Below are 17,460 nucleotides of genomic sequence, written 5' to 3'. Positions count from 1 at the left end.
CATTAGCTAGTGGGAGAACCACTGGGAGATATTTGTATTATGGAGAAATTGCATGATGTAACACCTGCTATGAATGAAGTTTTAAGAAAGGGGTTGTCTACAACAAATACCTGTAATCTGTGTATTTCAGCTTGGCCTATTCTTAGTATCTATATATCTATCTCTCTCTCTATATATGTCTCTCATTCAGCATGAGTAACTTAAGAGAAATGTAAAAGGCATTTTTGTATTAGTTTGTTTGTTAGAGGAATTAAGAGTATCTGACAAGTACTGTGATATGCTGTGAGAGCTACGCATACCACATGTAATAGGATCAGGACATGCCATTATGTATCACATTGTAATAATCTTTGCGATATCCCACCTATATATTCCACCTATTGCATCATAGTGCTTTTATCATGTTTTCTTGCTACTTTTGATATAGCATCATCTAATTCAGCTCTGCGGCTTAAATAAGACTTAAACTTGCATCGTCAAAAAAAGCAAAACAAAACAAACAAACAAACAAAAAACCAAACAATCCAATCCAACAAAATATTTTATCTCTCTCATGCTGTGCTGGGTTACAGTGTAACCAAGTGCTTAGGAGTTATACAGTGGTAACCAGTGACATCATGTTGGAAAAACAATTACACAGGTTAATAAGGGAGTAAGAAGAACAGAAAGTGTGGACAGAATAGCATCAAGGTGTTTAGAAGGGGGAAGCACTGTGACATCTGCAGTGGCTATGTTACGAAATATAGTAATTAAGCCAGAATCTGCAAGCATGAACACGGAGATTAGAGGAAACTTCAGGCAGTGATTAATCTCACCGATATTTTGTTCCCCTAGCCTGTGATTTTCCGCTGCAGTACGAACTAAGTGAGCACACTTAAAAATTAACTTACAATCGGCCAAAGTACCTGCACTGTTCTGCTCACTTCAAACTACTACTTTATTGTGACATGCAAGATTGATATCCATTGTGGCTTGTAGCCACATTTCTAAAACTACTTTATTGCAGACAGTTTTGGTTTGGCAGTGAAACATATGATAAATTGTTAGCTTCACAAATCTTGCAGTTACGTTTAACAGTCGAGTTAGCCTCTCCTCAATCAGTAGATAATCAAACTTTTCCCCAAATTTTGCACTCTTAAAGTAATTTGTTAGAACTCGCAAAGTAGCAGTGTACCTCAGAAAACACCACTTAAAACATTTTTGTCACAATAATCATGAAAGCACGGAGAGATATTTGGACTCATATTTCCAAACTTGATCCACACAACATAGCAAACCAAGCTGGAAATCTGGCCTTTAACTATATGCCTTATGTCAACAAGCAACCCCAGAGCCCTGTGCCAACATTTGTGATCAGCAGCGGCACCACGAATGGAGCCAAATCAAAAGCTGTTCATACAGATAAATCCTCAAATTACTACCAGATGAGCAGTTTTAATCACCTTCTAAAAATCTGTTGGAAATGCTCATCAGAGGGCAAGCTTTTAACTCTTCATAACAATGAGTCATTAAAAGGACTAAATCTGTTCTTAAACACTGGTCCAAACATGGTGGCTTTTTTAATGATTTAGCCCCTGACACTTTTTAATATTTCCTTTCTTCATTGTTACATTTTCTCACATTTGGGAGTTTTGTTTGTAGCACTCTGTTCATAAACACTTCAGTCCTTCGTAGTAAAAAAAATAACGTGAAAAACAATTTGTGAGGAACACAGTCAAAGCGAAATATGCCCAGTGGCAGTGACTGACACAAGCAGGTTTGCTGTGAATAAAAGAGGTCAGGATATTATGGAGTCCCAGATGCTGGTTTTCATCCATGCTGAACTCTGACTCCCACTGCAGGGCTTTATTGGCACTGGTAGTATTGCTGCTCCCTGCAGGTACTTTTGATAGACTAGTGTCTGAAAAAATATACTCTAATATACTGCATTTGCAAATGTAGCTCTTGCCTTTATGTAGTAATTTAGCTATCCATGCCTCCTTCATCAGTTTAAGTATCAAGAGCTACACTCTTTATTTGTTTTGTGGCTGCTTTGCTTCATGTAGCAGTTTGTGTCAGAATCTTTGAAAAATCTAGTCAGCTTTCAAAGATATGTTCATTTTTTAAATCAAATGCAACAAGATCTGATGCTTAAAATGAGTAGTATATTTTTTACCAAGGTTGCAGTGGGCCCCAGCAGCAACAGCAGCACCAGCTGTGTTTTGATAAGATTTCCATTTGGTTCCTTGGCTTGTCTGCTGCCAATGTGTCAAAAACCAGTTGCTGTTTTCGAGGCTGTCAGTTGGCCGCCTTAAGATTTGAAACCATTTTGAGGAACAAGGAAGCATGTTTGAGTTGTTTTTCTTGCTAAGCAGTGTCAGGTTATTGTGTTCATTTGCGAAAAAGAACAAGTAATGCATCTATCTGGTTAATACATTATTTTATGTAGGATTGCATGTCACCACACACAAAGCAGATGAGGACAGTCAGACTACCTCTGAAGCTTTTGTATATAAATTTATAAATATTCTTTATCCTGCATGAAATGTTTGTGCACAGATGTGTCAAAGAAGCAGGGTCTCATCTGCTTTGCAATCTGTGTTTTGAACCAGAAAAAGATGTATCTTAAAGGAACAGTATGACATTTTGGGAAATGTGCCATTTTTTTTTTAACTTGGGCAGAGGACTTGCTAAGCTAAGCTGATTGACTCTTGGCTCTAGCTTCCTACTTAACAATGAGTGGTATCCATCTCCTCATTTAACTCTTGACAAGACAGCAAGCATATTTTGCAAAGTGTGGACTATTCTTTGCAAATCAGATGTAAATGTAATCCAACTACAAGGACATTAATACCATAGAGGGGGTCTTTACCAGCTCACACTGTGGGGCTTACAGCAGAGATAAGTGAGACCTATCCTCTACTTCTGCTACACAGGTTATTAACAAAATGTGAGTGAATCTACACAGCACCAACCTATAATCTCCTGTAGTTGAATGTACCCTCCTGTTAATGTCCTCTTGGACTATTAAGCTAATGTTATGATTGCTTTTAGTGTCATTCATTTGAAAAACATCCCTTGCTGTGTCCAGTCGTTCTGCCTCTTCATCACAGAGAGACAGTTAATGAGAGTAACAAGAGCAGTTTAGAAGCAAATCTGAGCTTGTTTCTGTGTTTCAATTGATGTGCACCTGTTGATATTGAGATACTGTCTTTAAAGTACGTGTCTGTGTCTGCATGTGGGACATTGGTCAGAAGAATAACTCCTCTGAGAGAGCTTCAGTTTTGTAGATGGGTTTGGAGCTCAGGGCAAAGTCTCCCTCTCTTCACATTGTGACACTCCAGTCACATCTGGGCTGTCACTACCAGGGGCACAATTAAGGCAGAAAATTAATGTAGGTCATGCAGGCATGCACTTCTGACATGCAATGACACAGCATGCAGTTAATGTAATATTAATAAATTAATTCAATGTAGTGTTAGTATACCAAAAATGTTTTGCAACTCACAAGCCTCAAAGGAGATGAAGGAAATAGTGGTCAAACATTAAACATTATGCAGCATCTATACTATAGACATTTGAACTGATGATAAGGCAAGACAGCATATGTAAGATTAAGCCAAAGTGGATTTTGTCTTTAATAATAACAAACTGCCTTCAAAGTCTGTTTCTATTCATGGTAAGTCTGATTTTCAAGCTCTGCCTGAGTGATAATCAATGGCCTGCACAGCCACTTTACTGTCCACTGAACATTTAATGGAGTGAGGATAAGCCTCTCGGAAAGGGTGGCTGGCCTTTCCAGGCAGTTGTGTTCCTAAGGTGTTTCACGTCACTTATATGGAAGGTAATCTGCCTGCAGTCGGACACCTCAGCTCTTCATATGTTAAAGCAATATACACTACCATCAAAACATGTTGGATATGCTTGTAATATCTGACATAATCGGAGAAAACCAGTTAACAGCATTACATAACTAGGATTGTGCAATGTTCCCTTGACGAGCAAATCATTTAATGTGGCATATGGACAAATCAAAGCATTTTACTGAACTGAACCACAGCTTGTGTTTCACTGAGAACCTGATGGATTTGTTCGCTGGCTGAGGTGTCCTGGTGTCCCAGTTAGCTCAGATGTTTATCATGTACCAGCAGTGTTCTGGTTTGAGTCTGCCCTGGGGGGGACTTCATTGCTTGCTACTTTCCCAATGAGCATTTAACAGCTGGCAACCCAAAGTTGATTTGTGTCTTTTTTTTCCACGATATAGTATTGAAACAAACAATGAAACAAATACATGAATAAATATTTGATGACATCATTTAATTCAATTATTTGGTTGACAGTTTTGATAATCTCTTAATTGTAAATTATACAAAATATGCAAAAGTCCACATTTTTCTCTATTTTCTAGTGTATAGACTGAGCAAAGAGTCAGTTAATTATAGAAAGTAATTGGTCTGCCAATCTTTCTCTGCATCTTCCAATATAAAATCTCGAGCTGGTCATGTGTTATTGTATTCCTCATGCATTCCCACTCGGTTGGTATCTTGCCCTGAACATCTGGGTGCTGCAGTTGGGAGGTGTTATCACATCTGTGACCTTGACAGACTGCTTCATTGTACACTGTGTTGTGAGAGGGGTGACAGTAGAGAGATATTCTGATTTACCGTATTGTTAGAAAAGTTTCTCATAACTTCCGTGTGATTAAAATGATCCGTATAAAACGCATTTATGAAGATCAAGTGTGTCAGCACGGTGTAAGAGAGAGTGTGGTTGCAGACACCTTGTCCTGGCCACACACAGGCATTAGAAACACAGCTCACATTCCTTCCCCCACATACTTGGGTGAATGACAGTGTTCAACTGTTCCACTTAATTGTAGTTTATGCAGTCTGAGAAAGAATGTCTGGCATTTATTGGTTGCCTGTGTTTTACTTTACAAATGAATGAGTGTGTGTGTATGTTTGGAATACGTGTCTCCAAGAGATGAGCAACACAAATAAATGGTTTATGTTCCAGTGAGTCAGCCCAGTGTTTTGGGAAACTTGCATATTTGCTTTCATGGTGAGCATTAAATGAGAAGAACAACATCATTCTTGCATCTTTATGATAAATATGGAACTGGAAACCATGACTTTAGCCTTGCTCTGTCCAAAGGTATAAAAGCACACCATACCAGGACCTTTAAAGCTCAATAATCATGTTGAATCTTAATTGTTTAATCCCTACAAAAACTGAGCTGTATAAAAACATGCAAGACAATTGTGGTTTTTATAGGTTATGTGCTAGCAAATAGATGTGAGAATGGCATCAATCTTACTCTCAGCAAGAAAGCAAATATGTGTTAGCAACATTTCCCAACTATTCCTTCAGTGCAGAGATGTGAAAAGTAATTTGCTTAATCAGGCTTTTCATTCAAATTTTTGGTGGCATGATGTTTTTTGTGCTATAAACCGCTGTTTTAATTGTCATAATTCTGATAATAAAGACCTTTCTTTTTTGATCAGTGGTCATCAGTGGTCATCAGTGTCATTTACGATAATGATAATTCAGTCAGAGACACATTATCTATAGCAAAAGGTCAAAAAAGTTCTGCAGTTTTAGGGAGGTCTCAGTGGATTCTGCTAAGAGAACTAATCCCCCTTTATTAACACATAGATGAGCGTTGAATTTCAGAATCTGAGATACAACACAAGAGGGGGAGGTTGTGGTTTTGGAGGGAGCTATGGCTGCAAATGGTGTTGGCATAATCATTGGTGATACGTTTAAGGTTGCAAGGTTGCAGTGTCAGGTTGTCAGGCTGAATATGACTAGATGCTACTAGTGACACAGCTGTGATCATTGTGAAGCATATTGCAAACAACAGAAGCCAAATACAAGCACAGCTTCAGTGTTCTGCCTGAACTAATGCTATGTCTCATTTGTTGATGTGAATTTGTGTGCTCATAGGTAACTATGCTTTGATATATAAAATTAGTTGATGCTGAGCATGAGGATGGCTTTTAAAATATTTACTTGAACATAATTTCTGTGCAGTTGTGTGTCTGTAACCTTTGTAGAATCTGCGTGCCCTTTGATGTGGCACTGAAATCCCAATTAGTCAAAACTTAGTGTTAGAGACAGGATTTGTTGGAGGTTTTGCTGACATTTCTGCATAATCAGATGTGCTTAAAATACCAAAGGCAGTGCAGTGATACACAGCAAACACTTGCAACCAACACATAATATCACCCTCTTGTCACACAAACACTTCTGCTGTGAGTTAAGTGAGTCAGAAAGCTGTCTAGTCTAGGTCTGTGAAGTGTATTTTCAGAGGGAAATGCTGACAGCACTCAGACTCATTCTTCACTATAAAGTCCTGCTTAATTCACTGTTTTTGTCGAATTGAAACTTGCACTGTATGCCAGGCCAAAGGTGAAGTGCCAACAAACATCTGACATCCAACATTTACTGCCAGTCTAATTCAAAATGACATTTTTTATTTCTGACTACTCACTAAGCATGAGACCTCAGTAGTTTATTTAGTGCCTTTGAGGTTTTCACTGCAGTACTCTTTATTGTAGCTGTGTTTCTGTGTAACTTGTCATGTCTGTCTCTCGAATTCTTTTTAAGCCTTTAAATCTTTCTGTTGTCTCATTTAGTTTTGTTCTCCCGACATCTGCCTTGTTGATCTGGTCTTGGATAGCTGTCGGTTCAAACAAATGTGGTGTCATTTGACTTACAAGAGTACTGCTGTGAACTCAGAAGCCTCTGGAAATCTCTGTCTCACCATTAAAAGTGCGGACTTTGATCCACGATCTAGCCCATGGATCAGAGAGAAAAAATGGAACTTAATGGCTTTTACTGAGTGAAATAAAGTGATTTCCTTAACAAGACATGCCCGTTCCATTTACTGCACACTCTTAAGCCTCTCCCAAAATCTCCCTGCCATTGTTAGCTGTGCCTGACTGCTACTCTTCCCGAGTGGCGTTGGCATTGGAGCACAGGTAATCCCACAGCATGGCAGGTGGAGATTTACCATTTCCACCACTGTGGCTCTGGCAGGCTTGGTGTCAGAGTCACTGAACAAGCTGATTGTTTCACACAGCTGTCAGCAGCACCAAAGGGTGGCAGTCCACGACATTTTACGCTGATAAATGTCACCCACTGCTTTTCTAATACTTGCCTATTTGTGAAAACCATGACGGGACAATTATGCGGAAGAAGAAGTGAATTTGGAGGTTTTTGAGTTTGAATCTGATTTTAAACCTGTATCCTAAGTCCAAATGATGCTATAGAGATGTGTATGAGTGTGTGTGTCTGTTTGTCTGTCAGCCTGTCTGAATGTTGGAAAGGGTAATTTTTCATGCTGAGCTGACAGCTAGTGGAACCTCAGTTCAGCAAGCTAATTTGATTGTGGTATTTGATATTTTCTGTGTATATTTCTCTGGAATTGTTCCAAATGGTTTGGTTCCAGTCATAGTAGCTTCCTTTCAGGCACTATACATGCAGTATTGTAATGGGTGGGTCAATTCAAGACCACCAACACTGTGGTAAATTGAACTCATATTTGTCACATGTTGGTATTATAATCTCAGTGTTCCTGATTTATTGTTTTAAAGCCACTACATCACCCCTTTATCATCTCCTCCTTTCCTCATCTTTACTCCTATAATTTATACCCTCATGCCTTCTTTTCTGAATATTCACCAAACCTACTTGAATAAAATACAAAATACCTTGTTATTCCAACATACTGTCTCATTTTTTTCTGCACATTTTAGTTGATTCTCTCGAGAGACTCGCACTTGAGGAGAAAACAAACTCTCTACCCACCACCTTTCTCACACACTGAGACGAAACTACACACACATGCTTCTTTCTCTTTTGTGTTTATTGCTCTTCGTTCCCCTTCTGGCCCAAGATCCTTACAAGACAACAGAACAGCCTCAGGGATGACTGACAGAAAAATAAAACAAAACATATTTGTAGGGGCTCAGGTGCTACAAATGACCTTTGCTGTGTATGTATGTACTCCATTGTGTGTCTATGTGCATGTTTTTGCATACTGATTGTATGCTGGCTGCTGGCCCTTTGCAGATAAAGCCTGGTCTTCTGGGGGCCCACTTGTGGCGGGCTGATATTGCCTTTCTGTAATGCCAGGGAGCTTAGGGAGCTACATGGACCCTTAGGCGTCAGCCCAACACAATTAACCCTCTGAAGTCATGTGTAATTGTCAGTTGTTGACTATTTTTGATTCTAATTTTATATTTCAACTTAGAATTTTTTTTATCTTGCCATTTTGGAATCATTTTTCATCAGCACAACCTCACAAGTGTGATTTACTGTTGTTTTTTTCATTTTGACATACTGTATTGACACACTGGACCTAAAATCACACAAAACTCTAAAATCCGACTGGGGAAAATGCGCTGAAGTGCGCTGAATGAAGTGCGCTCAATGCGCTGGTGTTTACTGCGTCTTCTTGCATAAAATGCGCCCCCCAAACGCGCACCAAACGCGCACCAAACGTGATGGCAATGGTCATGAAAAAAACAGTGCGTATATTTTTTATCATAACTCGGGTTTTACTTGACATATTAACAAAATTTAAAAACTGGTATATAGTTTGAAGTGCCCACTTTCGACACAAAAAAAACTGAGATTCAGCGAGGCTGCGTCTTGCAGCTACGTTGTCTTAAAGTGGTCTTGTGATAAGGACGCGCCGGCGCGTCTGTCGACTCCTGAGGGTTAAGAAAGGTAGTCAGCATGTGTGCACAGTGGCAATCTTGTTTATATTGTTCTATTACAGGTTTTTAATGTCTAGACAGTGTGTAAAATTGAGCTTAAATGAAATATCTACAAGTTTTGGTCACTGCCTTGTGTGCGGTTTTGCCTCTCTTTCCTTTTTTGGGTTTGAGTAGTAATATCTTTTGTTTTTATGTGCTTTAATGCCCAAATGCACTGATAGAGATAATTGACTTGTGTCATTTGACACGCATCATTTAAAATTTTTAAATTTCAACACCACAGAACCAGCAGTTTTTAGGAAAAGGTTGCTATTTTGGCAAATTTTCTGTCATTACAGCTGAGCAACACTGAATTTCTGTACATTTCCATTTCCATAACTTTAAATGAAATTCCAACACCATGGATCTAGCAGTACTTTGGGAAAATGCTACACAAATAAACACATCAAGCCAAGACTCAGTCCAGCTCCAATTTTTCTTTCTTTCCTTTCTTTATTAGTTCATTGAAAATTTTATTCAGCCTTTTCACTATCCATTAAGTATAATTGTTCCTTTAGTGCACTTTTGAGTGTGGTTACAGAATTTCTCCACCTCTTAGAGTGTGTTTGTGAGAAAATTATTACTGTGAATTTGCTTAGCCATGATAACTGTGCAGTGAAAATCTGATATCATGATAGCTCTACTTCGAAAGCTACTAGAATAGCTTTAGACTTGTCTCAATTAATTAATTTGAGAAATCTCAAGGATGTCTCAAAGCCTTGTCGGATAAATCCCAAACCATCTGCATGACTAGGGGAAAGTAACAAAATGTTTTCTTGTAATTTGTATGAACTTCCCCAAAAAGGACTGTTGATGGTGTTTCCAACATTGTTAATCGTCTCAGATTTGGTCAGAATATTCTAGTGTTACCATTGCAGGGAATGTGCTGCTGTTACTCTTGTAACACTTGTAAAAATGTGCTGGGGTGTGATACTGAGGTTTTATAAGTGGGTAATTAACCCACCTTTAGTACAATTCAACCTTTTGTCAATCTTTGCATTCATTAACATGTAGCCTTTTGGCTAGGTCGACAGCTTGACAGCATTAAGGTAAAGGAGACAAAGGAAGCAAACAGAAGAAAAGACAAAAACAATGTAATAGTCGGCAGTGGGAGGGCTTATCTCAGCAGTCCACATCCATTTAGTCAGACTGCTACCATCCAGGTAATATGGAGCTTTTGGATAAAAAACACGCAAATGTCAGCACATCTTTCAGTTTTTAATGATAAGCTTGCACGCTTATCAAATGCCTGTTCTTTCAGACTTTTTGTGCAAGAGAGGGCATTGTGCCTCACCTCTTAAATAATATCACATTTTTTCTTTATAAGCTTTTGGAAAAGACAGTAAAATGCGTATTTGCACAAACCTACAAAATATCTACCACACTGCAGTGGATCAAATTCGCACCCATTTCACAATGTTCGAGGTGCTATCTATCTGAACAAACACTTGTCTCAGTGGGATTTATTGGTTGCAGCGGGAGTGTAGGAGCTCATCACTCTCTACCATGGTGGTGATTATCTGCTTTACAGGGCCATTGGCACATTAAAGCGTGACCTGCTCAAGGCTGTGTAAGCTAGTCTTTGCAGCACCGTGAAAGAACAGAAAAGTGTTCCCACAGCAATAACACAGGTAAACAGTGGTTGCATGGCTGACTTTAATGCCACCTTTCCTCCATCATCTCTGTCTTGTGTTGATGGTAGCTTTTAGAACATTTACTTTTTGCTTTAGGATTAATGTTTACTTTAAATCTGATCTAAACAATAAATCCTGTAGCTGTTTTATAGTATCCACCACTGAATCTCCAGCATTCACACAATTCTGAGGAATAGGGAAAACAGAGAGGGAATGAATGAGTGTCTCTGTGTGTACGGCGCTGGAGGTGGGATGTATTGACTGCACTGGGGATTGAAAGAGATGGTGGGTATGGAAGGTGTACAGAGGCATTTGAGTTGTGTACCTGGATTTCATTAAGGAGGCTTGCTTTATCCTCTGCCTCACCGGGACTCATTGTGAAACAGTTTCTTTGAGAAGGCCAGCACGATTGACATCTCAACAGTATATCAGGGATTAGAGGTAATTTTGTGGTTGTTAGTGAGTATGTTTGGAGGTATTGATTCACATTTCTTTGGCTGGTCTAATGATTTCAGAGGCTGTGGTAAAATTGGCTCCAAGAGGTAAACATGAAACTAAATAACTGTATCCTCTAGCTGGGTGATGGAGAGATGGTGATGACTAATGTTGAATATGGGTATCCATTCTCTTTTGCTCAGAATATGACAGTCTGTTGAAAACAGAACCGTGATGCTGCTACATGTAGATGTTTAATTAGATATTCTACCTTATCTATATCTGTTATTGTGAACAGTCATAATACATTTCCTTTATTGTTAGCTTTAATCACAGAAGTTTCAGACACATTTAGAACTGCTGAAGATTTAAATCAGTGAAATGAACATGTCTATAGGATTGTGTTGGTGTCAATTGTATCACATATCGCACTATAATGCCATTTTAATTCAGCCTTGAAGCTTTTTTTCATACATGTATCTATATAGATATATATATATATATATTTCTATATACATATAATTCTTTGCAAATACAAATTTTAGGCTATCCACTTTTTTGAAAGATATTCCTTCCTGTGGATTTCACATGTCACCACTGTTTTGTTTTTTTTTAATTTGTAATGCCTCATAGGGTTCCAACTGCTGAAACAAAAGCAAAACACTTTATGAGCGACATGCGATTGTGTGGTAATTATATTGTCAAACTGGATTACTGTTAATACAAGGCACTTGCACAGCAATAATAATGTGCCGTGTCTAATTCCTTTAGAGCTGCTGCTGTTTTGATTAGTGCTACCCTTTTGTCTTGCATGGATGGATTATTTGATTCATTTTACTATGGATCTTTGCTGTGTGTTTTTTATATACCATTGACATACAGTAACACTCATATTCCTAATATGCCAGTAAAGTATATGCCTGAAAACGAATTCTCTTCTTTGTTTTGTCACCTTTGCACCCTTCTTCCTTTCTAGGGTCTCGTCTTCGCCAGGAAGACTTCCCTCCCCGCATTGTGGAGCACCCCTCTGACCTCATTGTGTCCAAAGGGGAACCAGCCACTCTCAACTGTAAGGCAGAGGGCCGTCCAACCCCCACAGTGGAATGGTACAAAGATGGGGAGCGCGTTGAGACGGACCGCGACAACCCCCGCTCCCACCGCATGCTGCTGCCCAGCGGCTCCCTCTTCTTCCTACGTATCGTTCACGGACGACGGAGCAAGCCCGATGATGGCAGCTATGTGTGTGTGGCCCGAAACTATCTTGGCCAGGCGATAAGTCACAATGCATCCCTGGAAGTAGCCAGTAAGTTCTGTTGGTGTTCACACATTACAGCGCTGAGAGCTTTGTTAAAGTGAGGCAACACACATGCACACATATTTTCTAATAAACTACATATAAATGACTACAGTCAAACATTAGTAGAGAGGTCTACCAGATTTCTAAATCTAGACAAAGGATACCCAAGAAGCTATCTCCAATACCCAGATATCCAGATAATAATTGTCTGAGTTCTCTCAAATATTTTAATTGATTTCTCTTTCAATGTGCATGATGAAAGCAGGGATTTTAATATCTGTCTTCTAAGAAGATAGGCAGCTTTTTTAAAAATATGAAATTATGGGAAAGACTTCCTCAGTATAACCTTAATCTCCAGTATACAGTCAAGAACTTGACATCTGGCAGAAATACTTTCATTCTCACTTAAATCTATCACAATCTGTGTCATATTTGCTTTGCACTGAGTGTCTTTGTCCTGACTGTACCAGTGGCATTGATCTAATTATACATAATATGTAAATTCAAAAGCCTGAACCATTTTGCCACTTTTATGCCAATTTGGGTCATTTTTTACGGTTGAGGGACAGGTGGAAGCTCACAATGCAAGCCACCTGTCAGACATGCAGCAGCTGTGTATCTGCTTTGGTCCCCCAGGTCTAAACAGAGTGAATGTGTTCATAACAGGTGACAGTGTCAGCACACTGAATCATACAGTTGCAAGTGTGAAGTGTGTGGTGTTGCCAGTTAAACAGCCTTTCACTGCTGTGTCTGTCAGGTTTTTCTTAGCAATCTCTGTGTGTGTAGATATACATTAGCTAGACTGATGGAATGAAGCTTGTGGAGAGGCAGACAGAGGACTGAGGGTAAAAGGTCAGAGCTTTTGACCATCAGGGTAGAGTAAGTGCAGATGGCATGCAAATCCCTATGGGGCACAGGTTCTGCAAGTCAAGAAACAATGAATCTGGGGACAACACTTCTTTGAGTGCACAAAAAATACACTCATAGAAGAAAGTGTTGTCGACAAGGGTTAACAACAGCAGCCATGCCCTCACATACTGCATAGCTTCCCATCCTTTACAGTAGTTGCCCTGCTCCTCTCAGCTGTGTCAGCGAGCAGAGCTCTACGCCGACTCGGTCTCCTGGGCATATTTCGCAAAGGTTTTAGAATAATAATCCCCCCAGTATCCGTTTCACCTCCTGAATTATAATGAAAGAGATGGTCAAACAGTATCACGGTAATGCTAGATCAGCATTCCAACCCTGAGAAGCTCAGCCCTCTAGGGGGAGAGTTTATTACTCAGAGTTCACTAAATTTACTGTCAGGTTTTAAGGTTGAGGGGAATACAGAGAGCACTTGTTGAAGCTGCCCGGATGAGTTATGTCTCCCTGCTTCATCCTTCAGAGGTCACACAGATTCATTGGTCACCCTAGGGCAGGGTAGTAAAACAGAACCCCCTTTGGCAATTGGTGCTGAGTTAGGGAGTTTATAAGAGGACTGAGAAGCTGGGGAGTGTTAAGGGGAAATTTGAACTCACTCTGTCAATAGATCAACATGTCACATCATTTGTTTAGTCTTGTTAATGAAATAGTTGTTAATTTTGTGTGGGTTTTAATTGCTTAGAGGTTGTTTTGACCAAAGAGAACTGTATTCACAAGGGTGTGATGCAGAGCAAACTAGTGTTTTTGAGTAATTTGCTCTGACACAGTCTGTACAAGTCTGTAAACACACACCCACATGCACACACACACACACACACACCATCATGTTGCCACCACGTTTCACTTATCATGTTTGTCACTCAAAAATCACTGAGGCAATGACACTGTGTGTGAAGACGTTCTAATAATAGAGCTGAATCATGGATGTGTGAAGAGTTGGAAGAGAGTCTGAACAGCCATACAATTATGGTAACACCATCTGCCATCATGAGCGCAATATTAACTGCTTCATAAAAGAAAAAACAACAACACATACTCCACAGGTGACAGGCGACATGATCAATATAGGACACATGGAACAGATGCAAAACCAATTATGATGATACAAAATAGTATTAATTACTATTTATTATGTCATGGAGGTAATAACAATAATAGATGCATGCTGTGATAATAGTAAAGTATGTAATATTCTATATTCTGCACCTGTCCCTAAAATTAATGTTCAAAAGTTTATAGTTAATTGACGCGATTGCCTGTGTTTGACACTTTTTAAAATAGTGAGTTGAGTTGAATGATGAGTCGGTTATTCAGAAAAAGAACACACGGCAACACACTGACAAGAATCACACAGTACATTAGTCAGTTGATCTCTTATCAACAAAGTAAATGTGAAAGCTGCAGTGTAAAATTAATTGCTTAGAAAAGCCTCAACTCAATTCCAAATGAATCTGCTGTATTACGACTTCTTCTAATGCCACTTTGGTTTAAGGGAAATAAGGCACAGCTGATGAAAAGTGTGGAGACGGCTGACAAAAGACAGGCTGACAGATGTAAAGTGATGGGAGCAGGAAAGAAGTGACAGAAACATACGGGAACAGAAAAGAGAGGGAGAGGAAGAAGTGTCCATCCTTCAAGGCACAGAAATGAAACTTGTTTGCAGAAAATTGAGGTGACGTGGTAGAGACAGTGACAGATGTAGTATGTGCTGGTGCCTGAAGCGTGACCACAGGGTTGAAGTACTCTGCAAGCACACACAACATGCTCACAAACATGTGCACATGCGCACACACTCATAAATTAGAGGAACCCTTTCTGAAAGCGAAAGAGATAACATGTGGGAAAAAAAGGAAAAAAGACATATAACTTAGTTCCTGCCCAATAAATGTCACAGAAGACACTCAGCATATTTTTTTTCTGCCTACAGGGACCCTAGTGGAACCCGGGGAAATGAACATATGTCCTATTGACCTCAGCCACTTGATTCAATCATGGAGCACTTTATTGAGGTGAAGGCAAAGTCACAGCCTGTGTACTCTAAGTTATTGAATAGTAGACCTGTTTTTAGGTTCAGTAAGGGAAAGGAATAAATGATATTCTTAAACTAATTGGACACTGCCATTCGCTAGAGGAAAGTGAGGCACGTGGCAAGGCTGAAGGTTAGGCGGTCATGCAGTGATGTAGTAATGAGTCATGGTGAAAGACAACAATATAACTGCAGTACTTCGCGCATTGTAGTTTATGAAGAGAAAGGCATAAACGTCCCCTCTGATTCCTCAGTTGATACATACATTTTTTTATTTACAGCACATGTGACACAAATACATTTGTCCTATCACACATGGGATTACAAGACACAACTGCCAAAGGAAGATATCATTCATAACATGATATACTGTATGTATTAAGGATGTAAACAAATACATGATTCAGATATGAACAGAATCCAAAATTTTATAGCATTTGTCCCCTCCCCCCCAACACATGTTGCGAGGCTGTTATTTTTCTCTTCTTATGATCCTAGTTTGAAGCCTGGCACTTTGTGTAAGAGACCAACTATTTTGATTGATGAACTTTATTTTTGTTTGGACCTCCACATATTGCATGCAAAGCTCTTTTAGCTGATAGTTTTTTAATCATACATTCTTTAGACCATCTTTCCATTCATCTGGACCTGCTCCCTTTATTTACACAACTTACAGTTTTTGAAGAAAAATCATGATATATACAGTATCATTTGATCTCATCTGGGCATATATGAATCCATGCATCTGAGATAATACATATGTCTCAATATATTCACATTTCATTGTCTTAAAAGTGCGCACTTTTGTTTTCTTTTCATATCTTGAAAAGCATAACACAGTGGGAGTTGTGATGGCTTGTAGTAATTATATGAATGCATGACGGACGTGTTCGCTGCAACACCATACTCTCTGAAGTAGATCATGGGATATGCACAGCTCAGTCACAGTGTGAGATTGACAGCTTAAGGTGAGACCCCTGGTCTGTCCTCCTGCCCGCTGCACTTTTGTTGTAATCTTATGCTGAAAACAAGTGAGTGCAGGAGACGTACGCAGCAGTGAAGAGAAAGGCTGATTCTCAGAGGTCAATTTTACCTGCTACCTGCCCCTATCCGTTAACTAATGGCTTCTCATTTCAAATGGCTGTCACTGTCACTGACAGCATCTTGTTGTTGTTGAAAGATTCTAATTGGAAGCAGAGCAGTGTGTCTGAGGATAGTTGTCATTTTCTCTCCATATGGACTAGGAGTGATTTTGTTTGATACAATGACACATCATAAATGCTCTTCATCCACAGCCACAAAGTCAGATATCAGTGTTTATTTCCAATTGCCTGTGACAGTGTGTGAGTGCTGTGCTAGCCTCTTGTTCCTCATCCTGTTATCCGCTTCCTTGTTCTTTCCCAGTTGGCCTATGGTTAGATCCATCAGTGAATAAGTATCACACTCTGGGGACAGCTGGTTTATGTTTACAGTCAGGAGACTGGGACGAGGGCACTGGAAGTATTGTCTAAACAGTTTTAGTTGCTATATTCCCTTGGGCTTAGTCTTTCCGAGAGCCAGATTTGTGCCAGAGTGTCAGGACATAGGGAAAGAGTTTGTCTGGCTTGCAGCGGCACGGTGAAGGGAGCAGAGGGGAGGTACTCATGAGCTTTAGACAAAGTCCATATGGCTGCTGAGTATGTGGCGATATCATCAAAATGTGAAAATGTTCTTTTTGTGCATGTCTCAGTGTACATTATTTCAGACAGACCTGCCACTGGGGGTAAAAGCAGCTGTGCAGAGTCTGTTGAAAACAAACTTTTACAGTGTGCCCATATGTTGGTGACATTAAGTAAATGCTTTGGGTGTCTCTCAATTTCTTCTGCATGTCACCTTACACACCTTACAAATTCTTCTGGATATCATCTTGTTGTGGGTGATGTATGCAGCTCTGGTTGTTGATGGAGAGACACTGTTTGGTTTGGCCTCGACACTAAAATCTTTTCCCCCTCCTTTCCTGCTCAGCACTGAACCTCAGTGCTGGTTGCATTTCACTCCAGTTTCGAAGCAGTAATGTGGCCAGACTTAATCCATTTCCGATAAAACTCCATGCTTGCTGGTTCAGGTTACTCTGGTGACATTTGCATTTTATTCACTCATTTGCTGTTTTGTAACATGGCAAGAGAAATTTTCCAGAGAGCCAAATAACTAGCACTTTTATAACAACTGAAATTAATTAACAGTGAAAACCCATCATCAAGTCACCCCTTGCAACAAACTCTCTACTTACATAAGCTACAATATGACTAGTGTTCTCTGTATTTTACTTGTGAATTTGTCAGTGGGGAAGTATTAAGGCTCACAGCATGGTTGAGTAATCCTGCTGTCACTGAAAGAAGAGGGATGGTTGTGCTTTTGCTGTGA

The 17,460-nt window shown here is 39.6% G+C and overlaps 1 protein-coding gene across 4 annotated transcripts in view; it reads left to right on the top strand.

Moving 5' to 3' along the window:
* LOC124070394 (roundabout homolog 1-like) overlaps positions 1–17,460 on the top strand; it is an 84,586-nt gene that overhangs the window by 21,328 nt on the left and 45,798 nt on the right. For all 4 annotated transcript variants that reach the window (XM_046410272.1, XM_046410271.1, XM_046410275.1 and 1 more), the window contains one exon: positions 11,790–12,116. In XM_046410272.1, coding sequence (XP_046266228.1) covers positions 11,790–12,116 — 327 coding nt within the window. The remainder of the gene's footprint in view (positions 1–11,789; positions 12,117–17,460) is intronic.

Source organism: Scatophagus argus, chromosome 14 (genome assembly GCF_020382885.2).
Source record: "Scatophagus argus isolate fScaArg1 chromosome 14, fScaArg1.pri, whole genome shotgun sequence".
Classification (NCBI taxonomy): domain Eukaryota; kingdom Metazoa; phylum Chordata; class Actinopteri; family Scatophagidae; genus Scatophagus; species Scatophagus argus.
Note: the sequence above shows the minus strand (reverse complement) of the source record. Positions and strands in the feature narration are given on the sequence as shown.